A 23,750-nucleotide genomic window follows, 5' to 3' on the forward strand; every position below is an offset into this window, starting at 1 on the left:
ACTAGTCTTGAGGAAGCTCTGAGAAAACAAAATATGAGATTCAGAAGGGTGTAACCTTGCTTCAAGTTGTTAGAGCTTCTTCTCCCTGCTCCCATCCCCAAGACATAGCTTTATCATTCCTGTGCAAGCAAAAAGGGCAGGGTTTTTTTTCCTTCACTGGTGTGTATAGAGAATCCTCCACCAAGTGTCATTCCCTGTTTAAAAGCAGGTGAACACAATTTGTGACACATCACACGTGATGTTTGCAACAGTACTTTATTTCACTTCAGGAACATTAAGCACATCCTGTAACTCAACACAAAGCTAGCCATCTACACTTAGTTTTGGGGTGTAAGTACTCTGAAACAAAGTGCAGTAGATGAGTAACTTACAGAGTGCATAGAACGGTGTTGCACTTGCTTTGTTAAGGGGCAGTATCAGTAACTGGTGCTCTTCCATTAGATGCAAGGGTTCGTCTCAAACATAACACACATACAGGACAAAATCTGTGTGACAGCTGAACGTCTTGTTTCACATAAAGTGCTGGAACAATAATTTAAATGTTACAAAACAAAGCTGTAACGATTCTAAAGCATTGTTACTCACAATGTGGATCTATGACAACGATCTAAATGTGATGTGTTTAGATGGGTGCGGGCACTGCTTCCTTGGGGAGCATGGCCACATGCTCCAGCTGGCCTGAGTCTGACACATCATAACTAGTCTTGTACTTGGCCAGGATCTTCATCAGTGGTCGCAGCTTCAGCCACCACTGCTCCTTGGGAATCCTGTGCCTGGTGGGGAAAACAGGGAGGTCACTGATTGATATACTCGGGGGGTAAGGCAAACACCTTCCTTATAAACAGGATCAGACATTGACCTTTATGGTGGGATGTAAACACTGACCCAAAATAAGGAGAATCAAGGTCAGAATACTGAATTTGGCACAAAAATGCTGCTGCACTGAACTGAACCAGAAGTAATTCCAGGCATTAGAGCAATTACAAAAAAGTTGTTAAAGTTGTTTAAAAAGGCAGCAGAGTCCCAGAATTCACAATGAGAGACTTGCAAGTATAAGGAGGATGAGGAGAAAGCATGAAGGGAAAAGACCAGAGAACAAATCAGAGTGAATCGGTGGCCAAAGACAAGCCCAAGCCCAAGCAGTGAGAGGCGGGGCAAACTGTGAGCACTGCAGGGGAGTGTTTGTTTGCAGTGGAGAAGGGAAGGCTGTGCCAAGGTGTTTAACATGTAAGCAGGGTATACATACACAAAGTCTGTTTCACTCTTGAGCTCAGCCACGGGCTGGAACACAAGGTTGCGTCTGCGCATTCCCAGCAAACACACTGAGTCCTCGGTATTGGCAAATACTTTTCCTAAAAGGAATGAAGTAATTCAGGATCTTTCTCACATGTACAAGGGCAAATACCATTTTTCTGTAATTAAACTGAATCAGAAGCTTACAGTAGCTTTATTTCAGCTACTGATTACTTAATAGAATGATCATCAATTAGTGCTTTAATAGGGTTAGATTTTCACTTTTTTAGCTTAGCTTTGGTAATTACCAACAAAATCACAGTGCAATTAAGCAACAATAAGACTGATTTTTAGCATCCAGTTTTAGATTGTAGGAAATAGTGCTTTACAAAAACTCCCAAAGAAGGCACATTACCTGGTTCTGTCTCCCATAAAGGCAGCATGAAACAAAAAGGAAGAACACATGTAACTATATAAGCATCAGTTCCTTCACTCATGAAAACCTGCAATCACACTAGCATTTTTTTAAGAAAGATGATATAATAGCTATCTGAATTATTGACCTCACTCAGGTGGAAATCTTCGTACAGCAGGAAGCACAGCAAGGCACTACTGAATAATAAAAACATCAAGAGGGCAAGAAATATGTTGACTAATAAACATTAGTCTGTTTGCATAGTGGAGTAGTCTTATATACTGACAGACAATCAAATACAGTAACAAAGGGATTGCACCAAACATTTCTGCACCTTTCCGGTAGGTTTCTTTCAGTTTTTTGGAGATCCACTGCATAGCTTTTGCTGAAATTTTTGTCCCAAAATTTCTATCAAACGGCGAAGGTGCTCCACCCTGTGTGAAAGTTTAAGTGAGGGTTAGTTATCAAAGCAGGATCTGTGTCTGTTTTATCAGTCGTCTCTGCTAATGACCTGTTCTGTCTCTTATTTTCATTTCCCCCACTTAGCAAAACAAGTAAGTCAAAAACCCCAGCACAGAAATCAATTTAGGGCATTTAAAAAAATTTGTGTTCAGCACCTGTAGAATTCTCATGGAATCAGTGCTACATCTCAGATGAATGGAGGGCACTGTTGGCCCCTTCCTCCACCTCAGCCTTGGTGGTAAGTGTAGCCAAATCAGAAACTCCCTTTCTTCCCAATAACAAGCTGCACTGTGAGATAAAGAAATGTAGTACAGAGGCCAAAGGAGTGCCCCACTACTCTCTTCCACAATAATATCCATCTGCACAGATTTCCCTAATGAAATCCCATCTCTTCCAGGGCTCAGAAGGCAGATACATTATGCATGGGCAGATAAGTGTGTTATACAAGAATGTATTACAATAATAAAAAAAAAAATGGAGTTGTTACTTAAGGAATAAATATGAAAATCATTAAGAATCTTATGCATATTTTCCCTAGATTTTTAAACAGGGATTGCAATAAAATCTAATGCTAAAAAAACCCCCAGTACTTCTGAGTTACCTACAAACAGAAATCCACGCTTTTTTTCTTTAATCCTGAGTCAGACTTCTTTGAAATGCTTGAACAGTGTATGTTCTTTGTCCATACAAAGTTAGTCTTGTGTGCAACTTTAAGATTATACTTACCTGCTGCATGTGGCCCAATACATTTTTTCGACAGTCAAACACTCCTTTTCCTTCCTCAGAATACAGCTGATAAATGAAGTCAGTTGTGTAGTTCTCATTGCAGTTCTCATTTCTGTAACAATTAAGGCCACGTACACTTAGCAAATTTACTATGAAGTACTGGATGCTTCTACAGCTATTGAATGACAAGCGTTTTTCCCATTTTCTTGATATGAGTAATCCTGTGTGATGGTTTCAGTCTAGGCCTTCCTGGAAACCAGTTTGTAACCAGGAAGGAACTAGGAAGGTGACCAAGGAAGTATTCCATGCTCACTTCCCTGTAACTTGCTCATAATTTTGCAGTCTGCATTACTGTTACTGCACTTACATCACTGGCAGGTCACTTGGAATCCAGCAGTGAAAAATAACTGTTTTAAGTCTGACAAATTCATTACACAGAGGAAAAACTGCACTAAAAGTCATCAACATCCAGTGTCATCATTTTGCCCTTTATCAAAACATGGATAATGAATAGCACCTTTAGGCTATTCCTTACTAATATTGTAAATGTAGGATACTTTTCACCCCAATCATTTAACTAGTAGAACCTGAACAAATATAATGGTACTCTCATACAGGTTATGGTGGTATTAATTTTTATCCCTCCACTATTTGGCAAACTGAAAATAAATGCTCAAGGAAGAGAAGCTACAGGCTGCCTACAGAGGTAGGATTTTAAAACATGATAATATGTTTTAAATATTTTCATTTCTGAAAGGTATTTTATTCTACATTATCTCTTAAAATCTAAGCAGCATTTTTACAGTAAAAGCCATATTTTATGTGTACACATTTACAGTACACACTACCTGTAGCAAGAAAGAATCTAGAATAAAAGACAAACCCGATGAGAAAACAGACTGGAAACAGGATAAAATTAATTAGACTACAGAGCAAATATATTTACACAGAAAGAAGTAAGTTTTGGACTTAAGCTTCCACAGTTGCCTTCTGGAGCAACAGCTTTAGTAAAAATCACATGCTAAAGGAATAACCAAAGAGTACAAACTTGGGAGTGTTATTCCAAGTGGCCAAGCAGCCAACCTCTCTGGAAATGCTCAGCATCACTGATGCCATCTATTACAATTACTTTTACCTACCTCAGCACTAGACCACGCTGGATACTGGTTTTCATTTTTTCAGTCAAGTGTTCCACATTAGCCTAAAACCAACAAAAGTATTTTCAAAGAGCCATACAGAACTTTTAAACAACTTTTATGAGCCTACGTTTCTTGAGAACTTCTGTCGAGTATTTCACATAAAGCATTATGTGTAAATTCAAATAATCGAAAATTTTGGAGATCCAGGATAACATGCTGTATATGACTATTCATCTTGGGCTAGAACTAACATCTTCCTCTATACAACAAGTAACTGATTTTAATAAAAAAGGTGGTTTTATATGCTATACTGGTACAGCATCAAGCTTGATATATGTAAAAATACAGAAACTGTCACAGAAGACCATAGCTGGGGCCTTACTCCCAGTCCTGCCAACAGTCCTGTTATGGATACCCTGCTGTGCTGGTATTCCCCTATAGGATATGATGAGTACATGCCACTGAAAAAATGAGTGGGGATAATTATGGTTCATTTCACATGTCTGTGCCTTTCAGGAAATTTCTATTGGTTTACCTTTGAATTTGTCCATGACCACAGCTCTCACCAACTACTGCACAAGTCTGAAGTCCTCACAGGAGATAAGTTCCATGTCAGCTTGTGTATGTAACACACCCTAATCTGTAATCCTTAAAGCCTGAGGTCTTTATTTTAGTAACACTTCCAGACATGCTCTGAATAGCTGTGGTAACAGTCAGTACCTAACAAACCTGACAAACTGGTCAGTTCCTGACCTGAACAGCCTTCTAACACAATTCTACCATAATGAAAGAATATATTTTTTTTATTTTAGCTCTATTTTTGGTTTTATTTTAAAACTACCTAAGTCTGTTCATTTCATCTGCATTCCAATCAAAAGAGTAAAAATGAAACAATTCATCTAGCAGAGTTCAATGGCTGACACAATTATTTTTGTCCTTACTGAACTTGGTGTCAATACTATGTTCCTTTATGTTATGGCATAAGAACCGGCATGACAAGCACAGCTTTTAGACACAATATAAACTGTTTTTTTCCTTAAACGAGCCGTTTACTTCACGAACACATATTATGATGTACAACAACTTTAGGATATACTTAAAAATGAGCAAAATTTTTTTTTTTGCTGTATACCTGGAGCTCTCGAATATCAAACTGTTCTTCAAAGATATAAGCAGCATCAGCTCCTGCTGCCAGGGCCCCCATGTTGGCCAGGTAACCGCAATAACCACCCATGGTCTCGATGATGAACACGCGGCGCTTGGTGCCACTGGCCGACTGTTTGATCCGGTCACACGTCTGCTCAGAGACAAGATATTCTAAGTATACATTAAAAAAAAGCTTGATTTTTTAATGCGTTTGTATGTCATGCAACTTTGCGTCACTTACTGGGAAAAAAAATAATTAAAGCATTTAGAAAAAAAATATTTAAAAATTCCAAAACAGCGTAACTCATTTAACTATAATAATTACCAAATAAAGTCTTTCTTATAAACCATACCCTGAACACCAGTGTCAAAATAAAATGTTTCTTTACTATCAACTCTCATTTATTTTCTTCCTGCAAATACTAAAACAAGAACTCATTTTGGCTTGTAAATAGAATTAACAGTTGTGTATCTGTTTTTTAACACAGATACAAATAGATATAATGGAGCTTTTTAATAAATTCTGGTATGACTAAATTTCTCTTCTTTAACTCTATTCAGCACTGAAGTTTATTTCTTTTATGTTAAAATTCATTGCATTCCCAACCATACCGAACAGCTACAACTTTGTAAGTCCTGAGCATTGTTACTTTTCAGTAACAATATCCACACAAGTATCTTTATTTCAAGCACTACTGGTGCATGTTTTAAAATGTTTTTGCTTTTTTACTAATAGGTACATACTATAAGAAGACTGCAATCTCCATTTGCACCTTACTCTGACCAGCATAAGGAATGTTCTCTACAAGATCAGTTGCTTACATGAAACCAATTAAAACCAATATTTATTAGAGCTGCCTAAGAGACTTGGAAAGTAACAATCTCCGGTGTGGCAAGACCTAGGAAACTTATGAAAATGCAGAAACTAGGAAATAGGTTATGATACACCTCTAGGTTTTAATAATATTCAAAAATCTATTTGACAAAATCACCTCCTGTAATGAATTTTTCTGTCATTCCAAGTAATTTTAAAGTTGTCAATTAATGTATCCTCCTTTCAAAAAGCAAGTGAGAGAAATAAAAATATCCTATTTCCTTGTCTTAGAAATAAATAAATAGGATGTACCATGCTTTGTGACAGGAAGGATTTTGTGAAACTGATGTACTGCCCCAACACCAGTTCTGTTTAGTAAAACATGGAAACAGAAGTACCTGGGAAGTTTGTCATCTTGAAACTTGAATTACGGTAACGTTTAAAAATCCCCATGCCTTACTGATTTTCTGAATGAGTAACTGTAGATGCTGTAAGATTTGAGGTATTTGTTTCTCAGTTTTAAAACCAGGGCATCCATTCAGCTAACTGAAAATACCACTTCAAGCTGAAATTCAGATTGTGAGCAATATGATCTTTAAAAACATACCTAACAGACCACAGAACACATAATTGATTGATACTTGAGAAAATTTAAAACAATAAACAAACCCTAGAACTTCTAACATAATACAGTTTAATGCACTGAAAGCCTAAGACCAGTGTATGTCTTTATTTAGGTCCACCTAGCAAAAGATACACATGTAATTTCATTTATACATATTTCATTTTTATATTTGCATAGATGCACACAGATGCAGAATTCACATGAATTTATTGAGAATACAAATTGTTATTCTGTTATCCTAAGCAGAAAGTATCTCCATAACAAACTATGTCACAGAAGCCTACTATCAGTTTTTCAAAACAACACTTTTTTTTACCTGTCTAGGATTTTACAATGTGCTCAGGCACTTTACTTTCCCATTCCAGATACTGCTTCACGAGAATTTTTGCAGAATACTGCAAAATTGAACCAGTGTTAACTCACTTTTAAAAAGCTGCCAGAAACTGGATAGGTACTGCATGTTTAGCTTATGTTATAAAAAAAAAGAAATCTTGGCTTCAGACCCTAAGTAAATAAAAACTTGTGAAGATTTCCACCATTTTGAGAGACTTAAAGCATTTAAAGTCTTAAGACTTAAAACATAACCCTAACATTTCTAAAAAAGTTTTCCAGCTGCTGGTAGTAGAGTGTAATTTTCTGCCTTTTGAGAATCTCCAGGTTCTAAGCAAGGATGTAAATCATTAGTTGCTTATGGGACTAACCACTTGAAATCTACTTAGAAGGGTTTTTATTCTTGACTGTACAAAAGACAGAGTAGAAACTTTCTACTATTCCTGCTTTCTCAGAATGACTGTGATAGAAACACCCAAATACAAAAATGGCACAGATGGATTTTAACAAACCATTAATTCATATACTACTCTACAGGCTGGAAAGGCCAAACCTCAAGTGCTTGGTGCAGGTTTCAGACATCTTAAACATGAAGGAAAGTGGACTCTTTTTGGAGCACTCTTTGGAATTCCATTGTTAGTTGAGCTTTCATATGAACTGATCCAGCTTAATGAAAAATCCTGATATTCAAAACTTCACCAACAGTGTTCCGTTGTTACTATAACGAATAATAAACTAACCACAATAAAATTAGACACCTTTTTTTTTTTACTGAGAGCTTTATTGAAAGCTGTACAAATTGCAATTAATAATAAAAAATTCAATAAGAGGAAGCAGCATTATATGGAATCATTTGTTGCCCCACTGTGTTTTAATGCTTTCACTTTTAAAGGTGCATCACTATTAGAAGTCACTATTAGCAGACTTACCTACTTCTATAAATGTCAGGCTAAGGGAGAGCAGCTAATGGAGAAGTAAAAATACCTATGTCCTGCCTACAGATGTATTGCTACGATGTGCCCTCACTACACCTTAGGACAACTTCACCCCAGGGATGCTGTCCTGCAGCTCCCAAGGACCAGGCCATCCTGTATTCTGACATAGCTCCTCCAGTTATCTACTGGACTTTTTTCACTGTACATAAAGAAGCAACACTGCATTAGCGGAGGAAAACAAACCTGCATTTCTCAACCCCCTGGAATCTCTAGACTGACTTTCTTGGCCAATTACTTCATAATTAGTTATACAGATTGCTAATGAGGGGTTTGATAAAATCCAGAGTTGTTCACAGATTTACTCATTTGCTTGAATTAGACCTCAACTCAGTTCCCTTTGCTGTGTCACCAGCAGAGTCAACAGGATAAGTGAACAACTGAGAGAGCTCATAGAGCAGTTGGTTGTACCCAAGGGAAAAAGCTAAAACCAGAAAACTGATTGTTTTGACTGAAATGAAAAACTCACTCATAGCAAGTTCTGGCCTTTCACTGTTTAGTCAAACATCAGTGACAGACTTAACTGCTTAGGCTATGCATGCATTTACATGCACTTATATATGTTAAGCCTGATGGAGTCTATGGGATTATTCATGTGTTTAGTGTTAATCATGTACTTAAAATGCTCTACTGCACTGAGCTTGGTCAGTAGTTCATGCAATAAATGGGATGTTTATTTATAAAATGTGCTCTCTTTTTTTACCTAAGTAATACATAAGATAAAAATGAATTCAAAGCAAGCAAAATATTTTATTCTCAGTAAAAGCAAATACCCTAAGCACTAATGCAGCAGTCTTGAAGAACAGAATAGAGTACCCAAAAGTTAAATACACAATATAATACTTCTTATAAGGTTAATCTTTAATCAGTCTTGGAAAACCTCTTAAATATAAACCATAAAAAAATACTGTTACTGAGTTACTTTAGAAAACTAGACATTTCAAGGTCTTTAAGTACCCTCCTCTTATGCATTTTTATCATCATAACTTTCAAAAGATATGCAGTCTTACCTCCACAATAGCATTCAAGGCAGTGTCGGCACCAATGCTAAAGTCTGTGCCGGGCACATTGTTGCTAATAGTAGCAGGCAACACACAGATAGGAACGCTAAACTCCTCAAAGCGGGAACGTGCCTCCTGGAGCTGCAGACAACTTTCATAGGCCTGAAGCAGTGGTACAAGTGTGAGTGACACATTCTTTGTCTTTGGATTGCTCTGCTAATGACTCCTGGCATGTGATGGTAAACGTGGCTGTCCATTGGCCCGAGCAAATACAATTGGTGAGATTATTTGGGGAGGGGGAAAATATCCTGTTCATACCACAACAGTGCACTGGGGTTGCATTGGCACAATGCTCTTTCAAGAAACGCAGAGGATTAGTACAAGTTAGCACAGACTGAACGTGAAGTGTGCACTGCAGAGAGGTCTGAAGCAGCTGGGCAGAAAAGGATGGCATAAGGCCAGACTGGAAACAATTCCACAAAAAAGCACATGAAGAACCACGTTTGATACGTGTTAAGGAGCTCAGAAAAATTAACCAGTAAAAACCCTTGCCATTTGAAAGAAATGCTTAAAGAAAGATGCTTTTTTAAAAAACTATGTTATCCTATCAAGACACACATCTATTTCCACCAAGAAAAAAGGAAAAAAGTTTGCCCATGTCTTCAAGGATTCTATCAACATCACACATCTGCCTTTATGCACATAAACTGGATATAGGCCCAGAAAAATCCAGAAACATGTGCACATGGATGAGTTAATAAAGTTTGCAAGTATAGTTCAAGGATTCTTTGAAAAGTAGCTGTAGGTCCTTTGAAAGACTCTACAAACTAAATAATCATGTCAAAATAAAGGTTAAGATTTTGCAGCTGTTTTAAGTCAGTAAATAAATTTTTTTTAGTTAAATTATTCCAATTATTTCTAATCTAATCAGCATCTCATGATGTGTGACAGTTTTTCAAACTGACTATGTAATGACTCTCCACAAGAAAGCCTGATTACATAGTACACTACTTTCTCTTCATCTTTCTCCCTGAAAGGACCAATGTTCACAGAAGTCTCATTTTCTCAATTTCTCAAATCAGTTCAGAGAAGCAAACTATTGCAGATCAAAATTAGCTAACTATCAAGGTATGTCCAGGCATATCTATACAGTGACTGATTTAAGCAATAACTTAGAAGAAAATAATGGGAAAAAAATTCACCTATGAGAGTTCTGCTCTCTAGGCTTTTGTCATAGATAGAGCAGATCCTGTTCAGTGAGAGGAAAGGTTATGTTTGGCTGTTGGTGCATAAGTGCTAACTGACTTCCTGAAATCTATCTCTTCTTGCATGTCTTGTAAATGCAACTTTCAGTGAAGCTCAGTGCTAGGATGTACCTCCAGTTTAAGGCAGAAACACAGCCTAAAATATTGAACTTTCAGACCCATAGAGCTGAGAAGCCATATAGTCACAGCAACAACAAATGTGGGGATTTTGGTTTTTTGAGTAGATGAGACCTCACTGATGACTTTTCTGTAACTGCCTGGTCCAACTCAACTCAGTCAGGCTGCTGTGAATTTTCATTTCTACCAAAAAAATAAACTCACAGTGATTTGGTAAAACCGCATGTAGATCTGCAAAACATGAGTTTCTCTAGAAGGTGTTATACTGAGACTTCTGGAAAACCAAGTCGAAGGGAGCTTTGGGGGAATAGCTAACATAATTGGTTAGTCTGAATTTATGATATGTTAAGATGCAGTTAAGATATGTTTTACTTGCATTAAATACTGACATTTTATTTGATGCAAGTGATTTCAGCCAACATATCCAAAGACTGTACCTTCACCAAGCATGAGCATTAGATGACTGTATGCAACAACATCACTGCAGCAAAATATGAAAATGCTTTCAATGTAGGGTCACTTAATTATAAAGGGTAAGCAAGTGATCAATGGTTTTAATAACTCCTAGATAACTATTTTTTGTACAGAATTACTACAGTAAGATCATAGAGGGATAATATTAATAAAGTGGTTTAATCATTTCCCACTCTTTTATTAAATTTATGTTACTAAAAGGTTATTGTTGTAACCAAGGATGCTTTTATAAAAATATGTGCAGTCAAGCAAGGACTTTGGTTTGCTGACTGTATCTAAATGCAAACCGCCCTGGAAGGGACTGGAGTTACTGCCCTTGCTCCTCATCAGCTGTTGCTTGTTTCATCAGCTTGTTTGAACAGCTGAAACAGATGAAAAAGTAACTAGCTTGGGCAGGCTCATCTTCAGCTTCCTAGTTCAGAGTAATGTGGAGCCACATATACTGGGAGGACACAGGAGTCTGTGCTTTCCAAGGGAAACGTGTGGAGACCACCTTAAGGCAATCTAACTGTAGCTTTCATTGCTCCTCAGGGGCTGTTTGCTATTTTTTTTTCCACAAAAGCAATTCATCAGTCTGTACCCCCTTCCCTTTGATGACAGGAAAAGACAGGTTGTCAAAGAAACACATAAAGTTTTAGCCTCTTCTTTTTTCAGGTTCCATTTTTCTCTAGCAAATACCTTTTTCATTCCCCCATTTATTTCTACATCTTCTAAATCAAATGAATTTTATTCCATACCTTGTTGTGGTTTATCCCTTTTTCCATCAATTTCCTCTAGCCTATCAGTAGGTTTTGTTTTCAAATTAAATTTTTATCCTTTCCATGGTCACTTGCTGCAAGAGTCTAACTTTTAATTCATTCTGCTTAATTAATTACAGACTAGGTTGGTGCTTTTCAGTTCCACCTGCAAAATGTATTGCTAAGGTCTCTTTTTGATCGCTATTAAGTAATCCAACTTGCATCTGACAAGAAATTTCCATCTTTCGCAGTTCTGTAAGAAAAAACCTAACATTTCTTGGTTGTCACATTCCTGAGGTCTGCTATCTGAAACAATATTCTACTCATTTCACTGAATTAGTAACATAAAGTTGAAAATATAGGTATTTTTATTGTGGTAGTTATTTTAGTGATACCCCATTTCACAGAAAACTCAAAGTTCGTGTTCTTATTCTGCCATCCTCAAAAATTTATCTGGTATGCCTAAATATATACATACAAGCCTTGAGGTACCATTTATATGCCTTGACAAGTTATAAACAGCTGACAGGTGTCTAATAATGCCAAACACCAACAAGCCCTTATTACCCACTACAACTGTACTTACCTTAACTACAAGTTGTCAAGATCTTACAAGAACGAACAGTACCACAGAAAAGTTAAGTGTGATGACATTTTGGTGTTCAGAAGGAGTACTACTACTCTGAGAACATCAAAAACTATGATGCATTTATTGACCTAACAGTGGTAATAAGAATAAAAAACTATATACAAACTAGATCTAATGTCAATTATCCATCTCCTACTTTGGTTTACCACAGTCAATTGTGTGATGTGTATCGAGCCTATCGGTCGCATTTAACACGGGGCTCAGTTCCTACTGAACCTGATCTGAGCATGACACAGGAATTACTGAATAGATTTTTCTCATTGGCAGTTTCAGTGAACCACGTTCAAACAATCGGAGCTGCAAAGATACCAAGCAGAAATGTTTCCCCAATGCAAAAGTCTGCTACTTCCCACAAAAACACCCAAATTTAATAATTTAATTTTCCACTCCACTGAATCTAAATCTTGCAGAACCAGTATTTTTTGTATTTATTTCTGAGAAAAATCTAAGCAAAATAAAATGCAAAAAAACCAAGACTGAAGCTATTAGCAAAAAAATATAATTATGAAAAGTTTTCAACTACTGCATTGAAAATATGGAAATAATGACATTTTATCTAATGAAGGCAAATGATATCTAGAAACCTAAATATAAAGCAAACTAAAGTAACAAAGAGAGAGAGACTGAGTACAATATACCCCTCTACATGAAATAACCTATAAAAAGAAATCAGTTAAGTTAACAAAGCTTATGAAGGTAAGAGAAGAAGGAAAGCAGATGTTTTGCACAATCATTTTACTCACCTTAGTCTGTGATCAGTCATTTTGGAGAGATATTTTTATTTACCAGAACTGGAAACAACATCAACATTTCTAACCTAAGTTGTCTATAAAGAATATGTTCAATAAATTTTGGTTAGCTTACAATCTTAAGTCAACAGTTAAGGAAACTGGTATTTCCTAATTGAAAGGTTTCTTTTGCTAAAGATATAATTATTTATGTTGGCATAGTAAAAAAAAAACAAAACAGTCAAAATTATGGTAATGCTTTTGAAGTCGGCAGGATTTGAAGAATCCTTCAAATTTCTGGAAATACCATCATGATTAAAATTTTCAAATACAGCTAAATGATAGAAGAATTGTCATTTAATTTTCAAAAGCAACTTGAAACTCTTTTTGTCCAGCTGACTATGCTTTCTGCCCAACTGAGTTCAGTATTAGAGAACCAGAGAACCACAGAATGGCTGGGGTTGGAAGGAACCTCTGGAGATCATCTAGTCCAACCCCACTGCTAAAGCAGATTACACAGGTGGGTTGACAATATCTCCAGAGAAGGAGACTCCACATCCTCTCTATGAAGATTTCTCCAGCACTCTGTCACATTCAAAGTAAAGAAGTTTTCCTTCATAATAGATTAATAATGCAATTTTTAATTTATATTGTATTACTGGATTTGATTTTTTAAAAGGTACTTGATAACACATTTTTATTACATCTACTATTAGTAGAATAAATGTAATTCCTATTTTTAGAGAAATATGGACCTTACATATTCTCTTTGAGGAATAAAGACATTACATAACTAAGGATCTCTTTCTGAACAGAGCAATATTCCCTCAGTGTTTGTTGCAGCTGGGTATACTGACACTCTTATGTACAATGGGTGGGGATATTTTCCCCTCTACAGTGCACCAAATCATCAAGTCTCAGCTTTAGTACACAACAGGCAGATGTTATCTTATTTTGTAGTTCAAAAATTTACAGGTCATTGTAGTTTCAGGGAAATCTAACAGAAGTATTTGGGATCCTGGACTTCCTCTTTTTTAAACAGGTGTCATGAATGTGGCTGTATCAACTAACTGTAATTTTCCAGATTACATTTCCAAAGTTCTGGTCTACAAAAATATCCAGTTCTAGCCAATTGAATCAGTTTTAAACAGAACTGCTTTGTTAGTAGTGCACACACCAGAGCAGACTTACATCAGTTATAGTGTTCAGAGCAGTATCTGCACCAATGCTGAAATCTGAACCCGGTACATTGTTGGATACAGTTGCAGGAACCATAATCATTGGAACACAGAATTCATCATATTTCTCCCGGGCAGCTGACAATTCCAGAAGTCCGAGGTAAGCCTGTTGGGTACAGGCATTGGGTGAAAAATTAGGGTGAATAAAGGGCAGAGTTGGAGTGACAAAATGGGAAGGGCCACACAGGGAGCCATTTCTACCACAGCACACTTCAGCAAGTCAGAGCACTAAGGAACTACTAAAATCTAACACAGACACAAAAAAGAGAGCATTAAAAATGGGTATACATTTGAAAACAAACAATAAATATTCATCTTCAAGAGAATATATAACTTACATGTAACAAAGTTTACATGTAACTAGTTTACAACACAAACTAGTTCCCCAAGCTTCAGTTACTGTTACGCCTCATTTGCACAGTTACTGTTCCTCCTCATTTAAAAATTTTAATATTCCTGAGTGAGGGTCATGGCTAACAGCTTGGACAAAAATGATGATTCATTCCTTATCTAGAAGCAATGAGCATGTTCTTCTCTGCTAAGAGTTGGCAAAATACTTTCCTGAATCAAGATTTCAAAAATTCACTATGTTTGTAAAACAAAGCAAACACAAAATACAGAAAAAAAAAAGAGAACATACTTCTCTAGATCAATTACAGATTTTGAAATGCACTATGTGAGAAGAGTGGCTAAATAAGGAACCATAGTGCAATTACTACTAAAAGTCAAGAACTTCTGCAAGTATGTTCCACGTATTGATACAATACAGACTGGAACTTGCACTATAGAAGTCACTGGTTTATTGTATTTTAATGCACAAATAATATAATGCAAGCTCACCTTATTTATGCATTTAGCAGTTCTAGTCACTGTTTCGACTGTCAGCTTTCCAAAGAATCACTGATTCACAATACTTCTGATCCTAAACACTATTTATGTTGTATATCAATTACAGTTGTAACCAAATGCATTTTACATGAGGACTGGGTAAAAACTGAAACAGTCTATTCATTTTGGCAGGAGTTCTACTCTACTTAGACATAATAAGATATTTCAGTGTACCTCAAATCCACCAATAACCATAAGGGCATTAATGCTGTTCGTGCGCATCTGCTCAGCAATCTTCTCCAAATATTTTGCCGGAAGAGTACTAAAAATCATCAAACCAAAAGAAAAATAAAAATTTACAGACTCTGCAGCAATATGAACTAATTATTAAGCTGAAATCATAAACTGAGCAGGCAACACAATATTTTTTTTTTAAAATATTTATTCATACAAATAACTCTTCCAGACAACCACTAAGGAATCATGTCAGCTGTAAAGAAATTCTAGGTTTACAATCCTTTAAAGTGTAAGGACCCCAGGAAAGTTTTAAGTTGAGGTTCCAACTCCCATTTTCATTCTCTTCAGAGTTGGTTCAGTACCATAAAGATACCCAAGCTGGAATACAATGATTCTAAAATTCCCCAAAACACTAGAGTTCATCATATCAATTGGAAAAATATTTTTGTTACCGTTTTGTACCAAGAATTGATCCTCCTTGACCAGTCCAGCCTCCAACATCTCCCCAGCTGATTTCCTTTATCTTTGAATAGAAATAACAAAGGAGATTCTGTTAAGTAATTATCCAGTTACTTCTCTTGATCTGCAGCCAACACCAGGTACTACTTCTTGTAAGACTGCTGGAACAAGTTTTTTGGCACAGACATCACTAAAACTGAGCAGCAAAGAAAGAAAACAGCATCAAGAGGTTAACTTAATTTCTCTTGAACCCCTTTCCATTCAATTTGTTCTTTCTTCCTTCAGACTATGGTGAACTCTGCCTCCTTGTTTGATATCTTGATCTTATTTTCACATCCTCTCCTATTGAATGTGAAACACAAAACCCTAAAACTAGGTGTTTGAAGTTAGTTTTGGGATCTGTGGCTCCAGCTAGGCATAGACATCATTAGCCTTGTATTCAGTTTCTCTTCAGTATACCAACTGATGCTTAACATTTAAAACAAGAATAGAAGAATCTAACTCATCTGGGGGCGGGGGGGAAGCCTCCTCCCTCAACAAGCTCCATTGCAAAGTTTCTTATAGTAAAGGAACACAGATAAAACAACTCACTGTTCAGAATCAGAAATTATTCTGTGGAAATCCTACAATATGCTCGACATTGACCAAAATTTGAACACAGGATTCATCTGAACTAATTTTGTACCTCTGCAGCATGTGATTAGTAATATTCAGCATAAATGACTATAGACTCGAATAGTTGAGAAATATAGTTACAATTTGGGTCTTATATATCTTTATGAAATTAAAGAACCTACAGAAGCAGTTCTCACAGCACTTATGACAGAACATGCCTCCTAAGAACAAACAAAGGTGATGATGTGGGATGTGGTACACATAACTAGCTAATGCACATGTGATACTGACCTTTCCTTTAGCAAAACCTTCAAATCCATCAATGACAGCAAACATTTTGTGGCCTTCAGTTATGCCAACTCTCACTGCAGCCCTCACTGCGGCATTCATTCCAGCTGCAGGGGCACCAACATTTAAAACTGCCACATTAAAATTAGTCTGAAAGATAAAAATAATACTTAATAAGCACTTTTAATTTCTACATCATGGTTAATTTGTACATCATACACAGTTGCCAAATACTGGAATGCAGAAAAGGAAATTTCAAAGCCCCTAAACCCATTGAAGATTAAAGTTAACTAGAAGATACAGACATGTATTTCCCCACTTGTAGAATATCAGAGACAAACAGTTCTAAAAGAAAAGAATATTTGTTCTTAAGTAAGGCTTTATCGTGTTTTCATTTTGTTTGCAAGTTATTCAGGTTTTTATATTCTAGCTCAGCTATGTTCAAGAAACAGGATCGTAGAATGGTTCGGGTTGGAAGGACCATAAAGATCATCCAGTTCCAACCACCCTGCCACGGGCACCTTTCACTACACCAAGTCACTCAGAGTTCCATCCAGCGTGGCCAGTGTTATTCAACCAGCTTCAAGTTATTAAAGCAGTAATATTTTTTTTTAGGAAAAAGCCCTGAACACCAAAAAAAAAAAAAAAAAAAAAAAAAGAGTAGGAGCTGATTCCAGCACCACACCATTTATGTGAATCATCAGTAACATGCAGAGCAGAACAGACAACTTTTCAAATTAAGCTATTAGCCAGGTTTTTCAAGCAGCTGATAATTTAGTAGGAAACAGGAGCACTCAGCATCTTTCACAGTACCATACATTCTCAGATGATGGCAATCTGTAAAGTATTTTATAATGACTCAAAATAACTGCTTATATAGTGCCCCCCCAAGTTTAATGAGTATCCCAGGTAAGCAGCTACTTGAACTGAAAAGTCTGAAAAATCAAAAAAAAATACAGTTGCAATTTAAACCAAAAGCAGCGTAAGAGAGAAAGTTCTATTTAAAATGTAACATGAAATAATAAATATTTTGGTACATAAAGCCAGAGTGCAACTGGGTGTAAAATGCTAATCAGCATCTGTGGATTAAATTTTAACTGCAAAGCATGAAATGTAGATCTTCTGTATATCATACATTCCTTGAAACGGAATTCTCATTTTCAGATAAATCACAGGCCACTCTCTTTGATTAAGAAACTGTCAGCAGTATAAATCAATACAGTTTCACTGACTTCAGGAAGTGTTGATTTACAACAGATATAATCCATAACCAAATAATGAAGGACTGCTACTTATTAGTTTTGTTTAATCTTTACACCTTTGAAATTAATACCAAGAGCAAAATAAAAGTAAAGAATTAAAACTCTACATGCCTGAACTTTGGGAAAGTTTAACCACTCTGCATAAATTTAGCAAAGAGAATTTAAATGACAACAAACCATGTAAGCAAAATGCAAGAAAACTTGACAACCTGCACATAATATATTAAAATCCATCATGGTTTAGATCAGAAGGACGGCCCTAAATCATTTACAACTATTGATATGACAAAACCGTAGTAATTTGGTGCTTTGGCAGAGCTAGAAGTTAATTAGCTCTATCCTGGAAGATGGGAATACAAAACAAAAATAACAGAATAGGTGTCAAGTAATGATCAGGGAATTTCTCCTGATAAAAACCAAAACAAGCAAATAAAAAACTAACACCACTCCCTTGTCACCCCCAAACAAACCGACAGAAAAAGAGACCCAAAACAAAATATACATGGTTTCTTTTTTAGTTCTGGTACAATCAAAGAATAATCGAAAAATGCAAAGGAAACAGAAGCAGCCAAACTCGTGCAGAAGCGCTGCTGAAGCAGAGCATTCAGCTGGCTCTACTGATCACATCAGTTCAGCTTTTTCCTCAATTCCTGTGACATGCACATTTCATCTGCTTTTTAATTCTCATTCAACCTCTTTTACTGAAGCACAAATTTGCTTAGTGTGGTCAGATCCAAGTAGTTAATAATTACATGAGCCTACATCACAAGAAGGTATGGCCAAAGTATTTTAAAACAAAATAAAAACCCCGAAAGCTAATAGTCCTGAATTTGCATTGGTAAATCAAAAAAAATCACCATTCAAACACCTGATCTGGCAAAGAAAATGTTAAATATCCACCAAAAAAATCCTCAATTCCTTGATCTTTTGAAGGTCAGTCTTAGGTCATTATTATATTTTCAATGCCATTTTTATCCTTAATAATATTGAGAAGATATTAGTAATCATTACTCAATTATTTAATTGGAAAAAAATCTAAAAAATGTAACAGCAACATAATTACAAAAATAAAGTAACAAATGGTCACAAAACACAACTAAAAGAGGAATTAACCAGTGAGGTAACACAGTCACCAACAATGATCAAACCCAGAATTATTCAATAAACGTTTAATGAAAAAAAAAATCCCATCTAAAATTTGTTTGCACACAAAATTTAGTGTCTGCTTCCTAGTAAATTGAAATTTATTCTTACACAAAACTTAGGAGCTAAAAAGAAAAGAACTAAATGTCCACTACTGTATTATGCACAGTGACTTATTAGATCAGATAAAGGTGATTCATCTGTCTTCAATATTCTATCCCATGAATTCCTGGACTTGCCCTTGCTCAAGTGATTTTGCCCTTCAAAAGGAAGGGTTAGGTTAGAATTCTTTTAATATTGAATCTTCCTTTATCTCAGGATTTTTAGAGTCTTAATCATGATTACATCTCCCTTCCTTCTCTCCATGGTGAGGAACAGAGGGCAAAACAGTAACTATCAGGACCAGACACTGTAACAATTGGGGCCCAACATACAAGACAGAAAGAAACTGTCTACACAGAAATTTTCTACTTACAGTGGTATTTCACTTTGAAAAAATGATACTTATTATTAGAGAGAAAGATGCTTGCAACACACAACTTTATTCTATAATATTTAACTAATTTTATAAACTAAAGGGAGTATTAAGGTAGGATGAGGGGCAGAGCAGAAAAAAACCACTAATTGTTAGGATACCCCAAAAGCAGACATGCATTGCACACTCAAAAAACCTCCCTTACCTTTGGAAGCTCGGCATCTGGTATTTTGTGCGCCAGTAATTTGTAAGTGTTTAGGTTGTTTTCAAAGCTCCTAAATAAATTAGTAAGTAAGATAAGCAAATGAAATAGTAAAATTTTCAACTCATAGTTCTTTTAAAGAAACACTTGGTGAAATATTAATACCACTGTTATTACAAATGCAAAGCACAGTAAAAAGTGGAAATGAGAGAACACAGAAAAATACTCAATCCTGTAAGATAACAGCAATAAAATATAAAATAACTACATAGCTAGCAAATTAGTTTTCTGGATTGGGGATAAAGCATTTTGCTATCAAATTACTTGAAACAGAAAGCGCTCTCCTGACAGGAGTGAAGAACACCTCCCTCTAACATCACTGATGGAAAACTACCAGCTACTTACAAACAAGCTCATAGGATTGGCCTCAAAACCTCGAATAAACAAACGTGTGGTTGCTACCAGTCAGCTCATACAGCACAGAAGCTCTTTACTTTGTGACTAGTCAGCCTACTATCAGTCACTAGTCTGATACAGCAGTGAACTACAGTTTTCTTTGTTTTGCACATTTATATGTAAACAAAAATTTCAATTATTCTATTTAGGCAACTCTTCTTCTGTCTCCTCTCTTATTCTCAAAACACATAAAATCATATTGATAGTAAAATATTTAAAATAAAATGGCACATTCCAGCAGAACAGCAAAGCAGTTTAGCTTTTCTAAAGCAAATAAATTGATATAAGCCATTCGCCATACTTTCCACGAAGCCTCACAGCCTCAAGAAATCTTCCCTCATCCATGGCTTTCTGGACTTCTTGAGTCTTGGAAAAACAAGTTGATTAATCAGTATGTTTAAAAAACACAAGAAGTTGATTATTTAATATATTCCCATATATTAATATATTTCCATAGTGAAAAAATACTGATATTTCCCCAATTTATGAGCTACTTTCTATTGCAGCAAAAATTACAGTGTACAGGAAAAGAAGAAAGTAGAAAGAAACACCTAAAGCCTTCCTGGGACAAAAAAAAAAAAAAAAAAAAAAAAATCAATGTATCTGTTTTGCATTTTCTTTTTTTCAGTTTAAGCTGAGCAGTTTTAGTGCAGAAACATGACTTGGGTATGACGCGTAAATCAATGCAAGCATCTGAAGAATTTGTTATACCAATATAATGAGAAGATCTGAAACAAAATTTATTTTTTGTTCCTTAGTAGTTTGGAAATAAGTAATAACACACAGAGAACATACGTGACCTTCATTACTTATTCCCAAATGCAGAAAAGTGCTGCACACATTCCCATTAGTGTCCTAACGAAACAGACAATTATTGTACACAGGAGTCTGCTGTAGTAAATGAACAACTATAAATTGGCTTTTTGCCACCATAAACTCACCATCTGCACACACTCCATCAGAGGCAGACGGACAGCCTGGTTTCCAGACAGGGACACGACACAGGCAGGGGTAGCTGGAGTAGCTTCTAGGAGGGCAAGCACAGCTTCCACACCCATACGACTTGCCTGGAAACAGATAATGTTTGAGTGTTCAAGCAAGCAAAAAGCACAAGGCTTCCAGTCACAGAAATGGTCCTGATTTCTCATTGAATCGAGCTGAAACCAGTTACTCCTTGGCAAGATGAGAATGTTGTGGGCTGTTCAGTACCATTTAGTACGGATGATTGTTTTTACAGCTTTGCATTTTAATCCTAATATAGATTCCTCTACACAAAGTGATTCAGTACTGTAAATTTGAGCTATTCAGACAGTTACTGTGAGATAATAATTGGAGGTGTGAAGTTTATCAGGTAAAGAACCACCACATCCCAAATAAATAATCAAAATGTCATTGTACTATGTGGTGCCATGAGTAGTCACTTTAGGAACACTCACCAGAATTCTGTCAAAAGCTGAAGGGGTTCCGCCTCTTTGCACGTGACCCAAGATAGTAACTCGGGTGTCAAAACCAAGCCGCTGAACCACGAGCTGCAAAGAATTTCAAAATACAGTGGGTTTATCACCATCATTATTTTACACACAATGTGCCATTGCAATAATAAAATTATACATATACTATACATTAGTATGTCAACAATAATGAAAATATTACAGGAATTTTTTTAGTTTATTCCTAACCTAAACTCCAGGTTCCTAATTTAAAGGAACATTTTATAATGGCAAAACAGTGGCTTAGATGTAATGATTTAACTACAGTTACAATGGCTTCATTCTGCACAGTTACAAAAGGTCTAAATATTCTAATACTTGAAGTAAGTTCAATTGCAGTGTTCTATTCACTTCATGTGAATTTATGTGCAAGATTACATGTCCCAAAAGATTCTGAGTAAAAGTTCAGTGAGGATGACTTTTAACCTTATCTGACAGTAAAAGGTATGATAATAAAACTATTTCTTTCAGTCACTTTTGTTCCATTTTCTCTGTTACATATCAAAGCTAAAGTCAGCAAAAGATATGCTTTATTAATATATCTTTAGTGAGCATGTAAGGTTAGGGATAAGCACAGAATAGTATAAAGTAGAAAAAAATTTTGCAAGTTACACAATCTTCTATTCCTGGTATTCGTAGTTTTTTAATGTATTAACTGGTTGAAATTTGTAGCAAGAAAGTAATGTTTCTTCTATAAATGCACAGTAATCTGCTGCTATGTACATTTAACACCACTTGGTGCTAAATTTTAATTCATAAAACAGCAATTCTGAATGAAGTCAAAGATTTGTCCCAAACTGACAGCTATGGAAAACAAAACTTCATATTCACAGGACAGATAAACCCCAGGTAAACCCAAAGTGTCACAGCTCCTTTCTGCCAATGACTATTTTACAAATTCTTAAGGGACCCTTCATAAAAAGAGCAGAATAACTTCAGCTTTAAAGTTTTTTCTAGACACAAATGAGATTTTTAGCAAAGCAACCATTTAGAAGTGATAAGACTTTGTCCAAAGCACATAGTATAACTTCACTGTGAGACAGACCAGTATTATACTTTTACAAGACATACAGAGTGAAATAGGATTTACAAGACTGATTTGAGCTGAATTCCAATTCTCTATCAATTAAGGCACCCATGAATCAGGTGCTTTTGAACTGCTATGTTACATTACAAGGAGAAAAGTTTCTAATTAATAGCCTCTAAAAAAGACTCTCTTTAAGAGGACTTGGATTCAGAATACAAAGCACAAATATAAAAATACAACTGTGTAATGAGCTACCTTACAGGAACAGATTTACTTTATGGAAATGTTATTGTTAACAGCAAGCTCCATCTTATGAACAGAACAGAAGTGTGTATCATAGGGATGCTGACACTTACATCCTTAACCTTCTCTGATGTTATAGGTTTGTTGTGGCAATCAATAGCTCCTTCAGCTACAATAATAATATTCAGCCTTTTCTTTCGTGCACGATTCTATAATAAAAGCACAACCATGTAATTAAAAGAAAAAAAAAAAAACAAAAAAAGGATTTACAGCACAATTTTATAATCAATTGCTTTACATTAAGCTTCTAGGATTCGAGGAAATACTTCTTATATTTGACCATTAATATTTGAAGTGTTCTCATACATTTTATTTTCATACAGGTTTTTTTACTGATGAAGTTCAAATATTTTACATCAAATTACTGAGGAAAGGTACACACAGTGCTTACATAGGAAGTTTTATGTAATCCCCAGAGCAGGTCATATATTTCCTCCAAAAAATTGCAGAATGCAGTTCTTATGTTCAAGATCATGGAGAACTTTGCACGACACAAAAAATGAAGACTTCCTGAAAGTCCTGATCATATTTTTTAATCACTACTTTCAAATAAACATCTGCAAAGTCATCAGGGAATCTCGAACATATTAATTGATTACCTCTGAAAGCTTAACACACATTGTATCTTCCCAGCCTTCTTCTGGTGGGTATTCAGGAATAAATACCCAATCTGCACCACAGGCTAAGGCACTAACCAGAGCTAGATACCTAATAAACAGAACAAATGATTAGATATTTATGGTTCATATTTCTCGACCTTTCATAATTATACCTGTACAAGACACAAAATGCTGAAGACAACACATACCCACAGTGTCTTCCCATAACCTCCAGAACAAATGTCCTCTGATGGCTGTAAAAATAAGAAAGCAAA

General features: G+C 35.8%; 1 protein-coding gene across 3 annotated transcripts in view; it reads right to left on the bottom strand.

Moving 5' to 3' along the window:
• Positions 1-239: 239 nt before the first annotated feature.
• Positions 240-23,750, bottom strand: part of PFKP (phosphofructokinase, platelet) — a 44,823-nt gene continuing 21,312 nt past the window's right edge. Inside the window, exons 6-23 of one of the 3 annotated variants that reach the window (XM_064637596.1) lie at positions 23,685-23,729; positions 23,476-23,584; positions 22,930-23,025; positions 21,493-21,585; positions 20,998-21,123; positions 20,358-20,422; positions 19,604-19,673; positions 16,522-16,668; positions 15,609-15,679; positions 15,154-15,241; positions 14,045-14,197; positions 8,893-9,045; positions 5,108-5,272; positions 3,976-4,037; positions 2,837-2,948; positions 1,983-2,082; positions 1,247-1,352; positions 240-773 (exon numbers count right to left, since the gene is read on the bottom strand). In XM_064637596.1, the coding sequence (XP_064493666.1) occupies positions 623-773; positions 1,247-1,352; positions 1,983-2,082; positions 2,837-2,948; positions 3,976-4,037; positions 5,108-5,272; positions 8,893-9,045; positions 14,045-14,197; positions 15,154-15,241; positions 15,609-15,679; positions 16,522-16,668; positions 19,604-19,673; positions 20,358-20,422; positions 20,998-21,123; positions 21,493-21,585; positions 22,930-23,025; positions 23,476-23,584; positions 23,685-23,729 (1,912 nt within the window). In that variant the 3' untranslated portion in view covers positions 240-622. The remainder of the gene's footprint in view (positions 774-1,246; positions 1,353-1,982; positions 2,083-2,836; positions 2,949-3,975; positions 4,038-5,107; positions 5,273-8,892; positions 9,046-14,044; positions 14,198-15,153; positions 15,242-15,608; positions 15,680-16,521; positions 16,669-19,603; positions 19,674-20,357; positions 20,423-20,997; positions 21,124-21,492; positions 21,586-22,929; positions 23,026-23,475; positions 23,585-23,684; positions 23,730-23,750) is intronic. The other 2 variants (XM_064637589.1, XM_064637579.1) reach the window with 2 other exon arrangements.

The sequence above is a fragment of the Pseudopipra pipra genome, chromosome 1, assembly GCF_036250125.1.
Source record: "Pseudopipra pipra isolate bDixPip1 chromosome 1, bDixPip1.hap1, whole genome shotgun sequence".
NCBI lineage: Eukaryota > Metazoa > Chordata > Aves > Passeriformes > Pipridae > Pseudopipra > Pseudopipra pipra.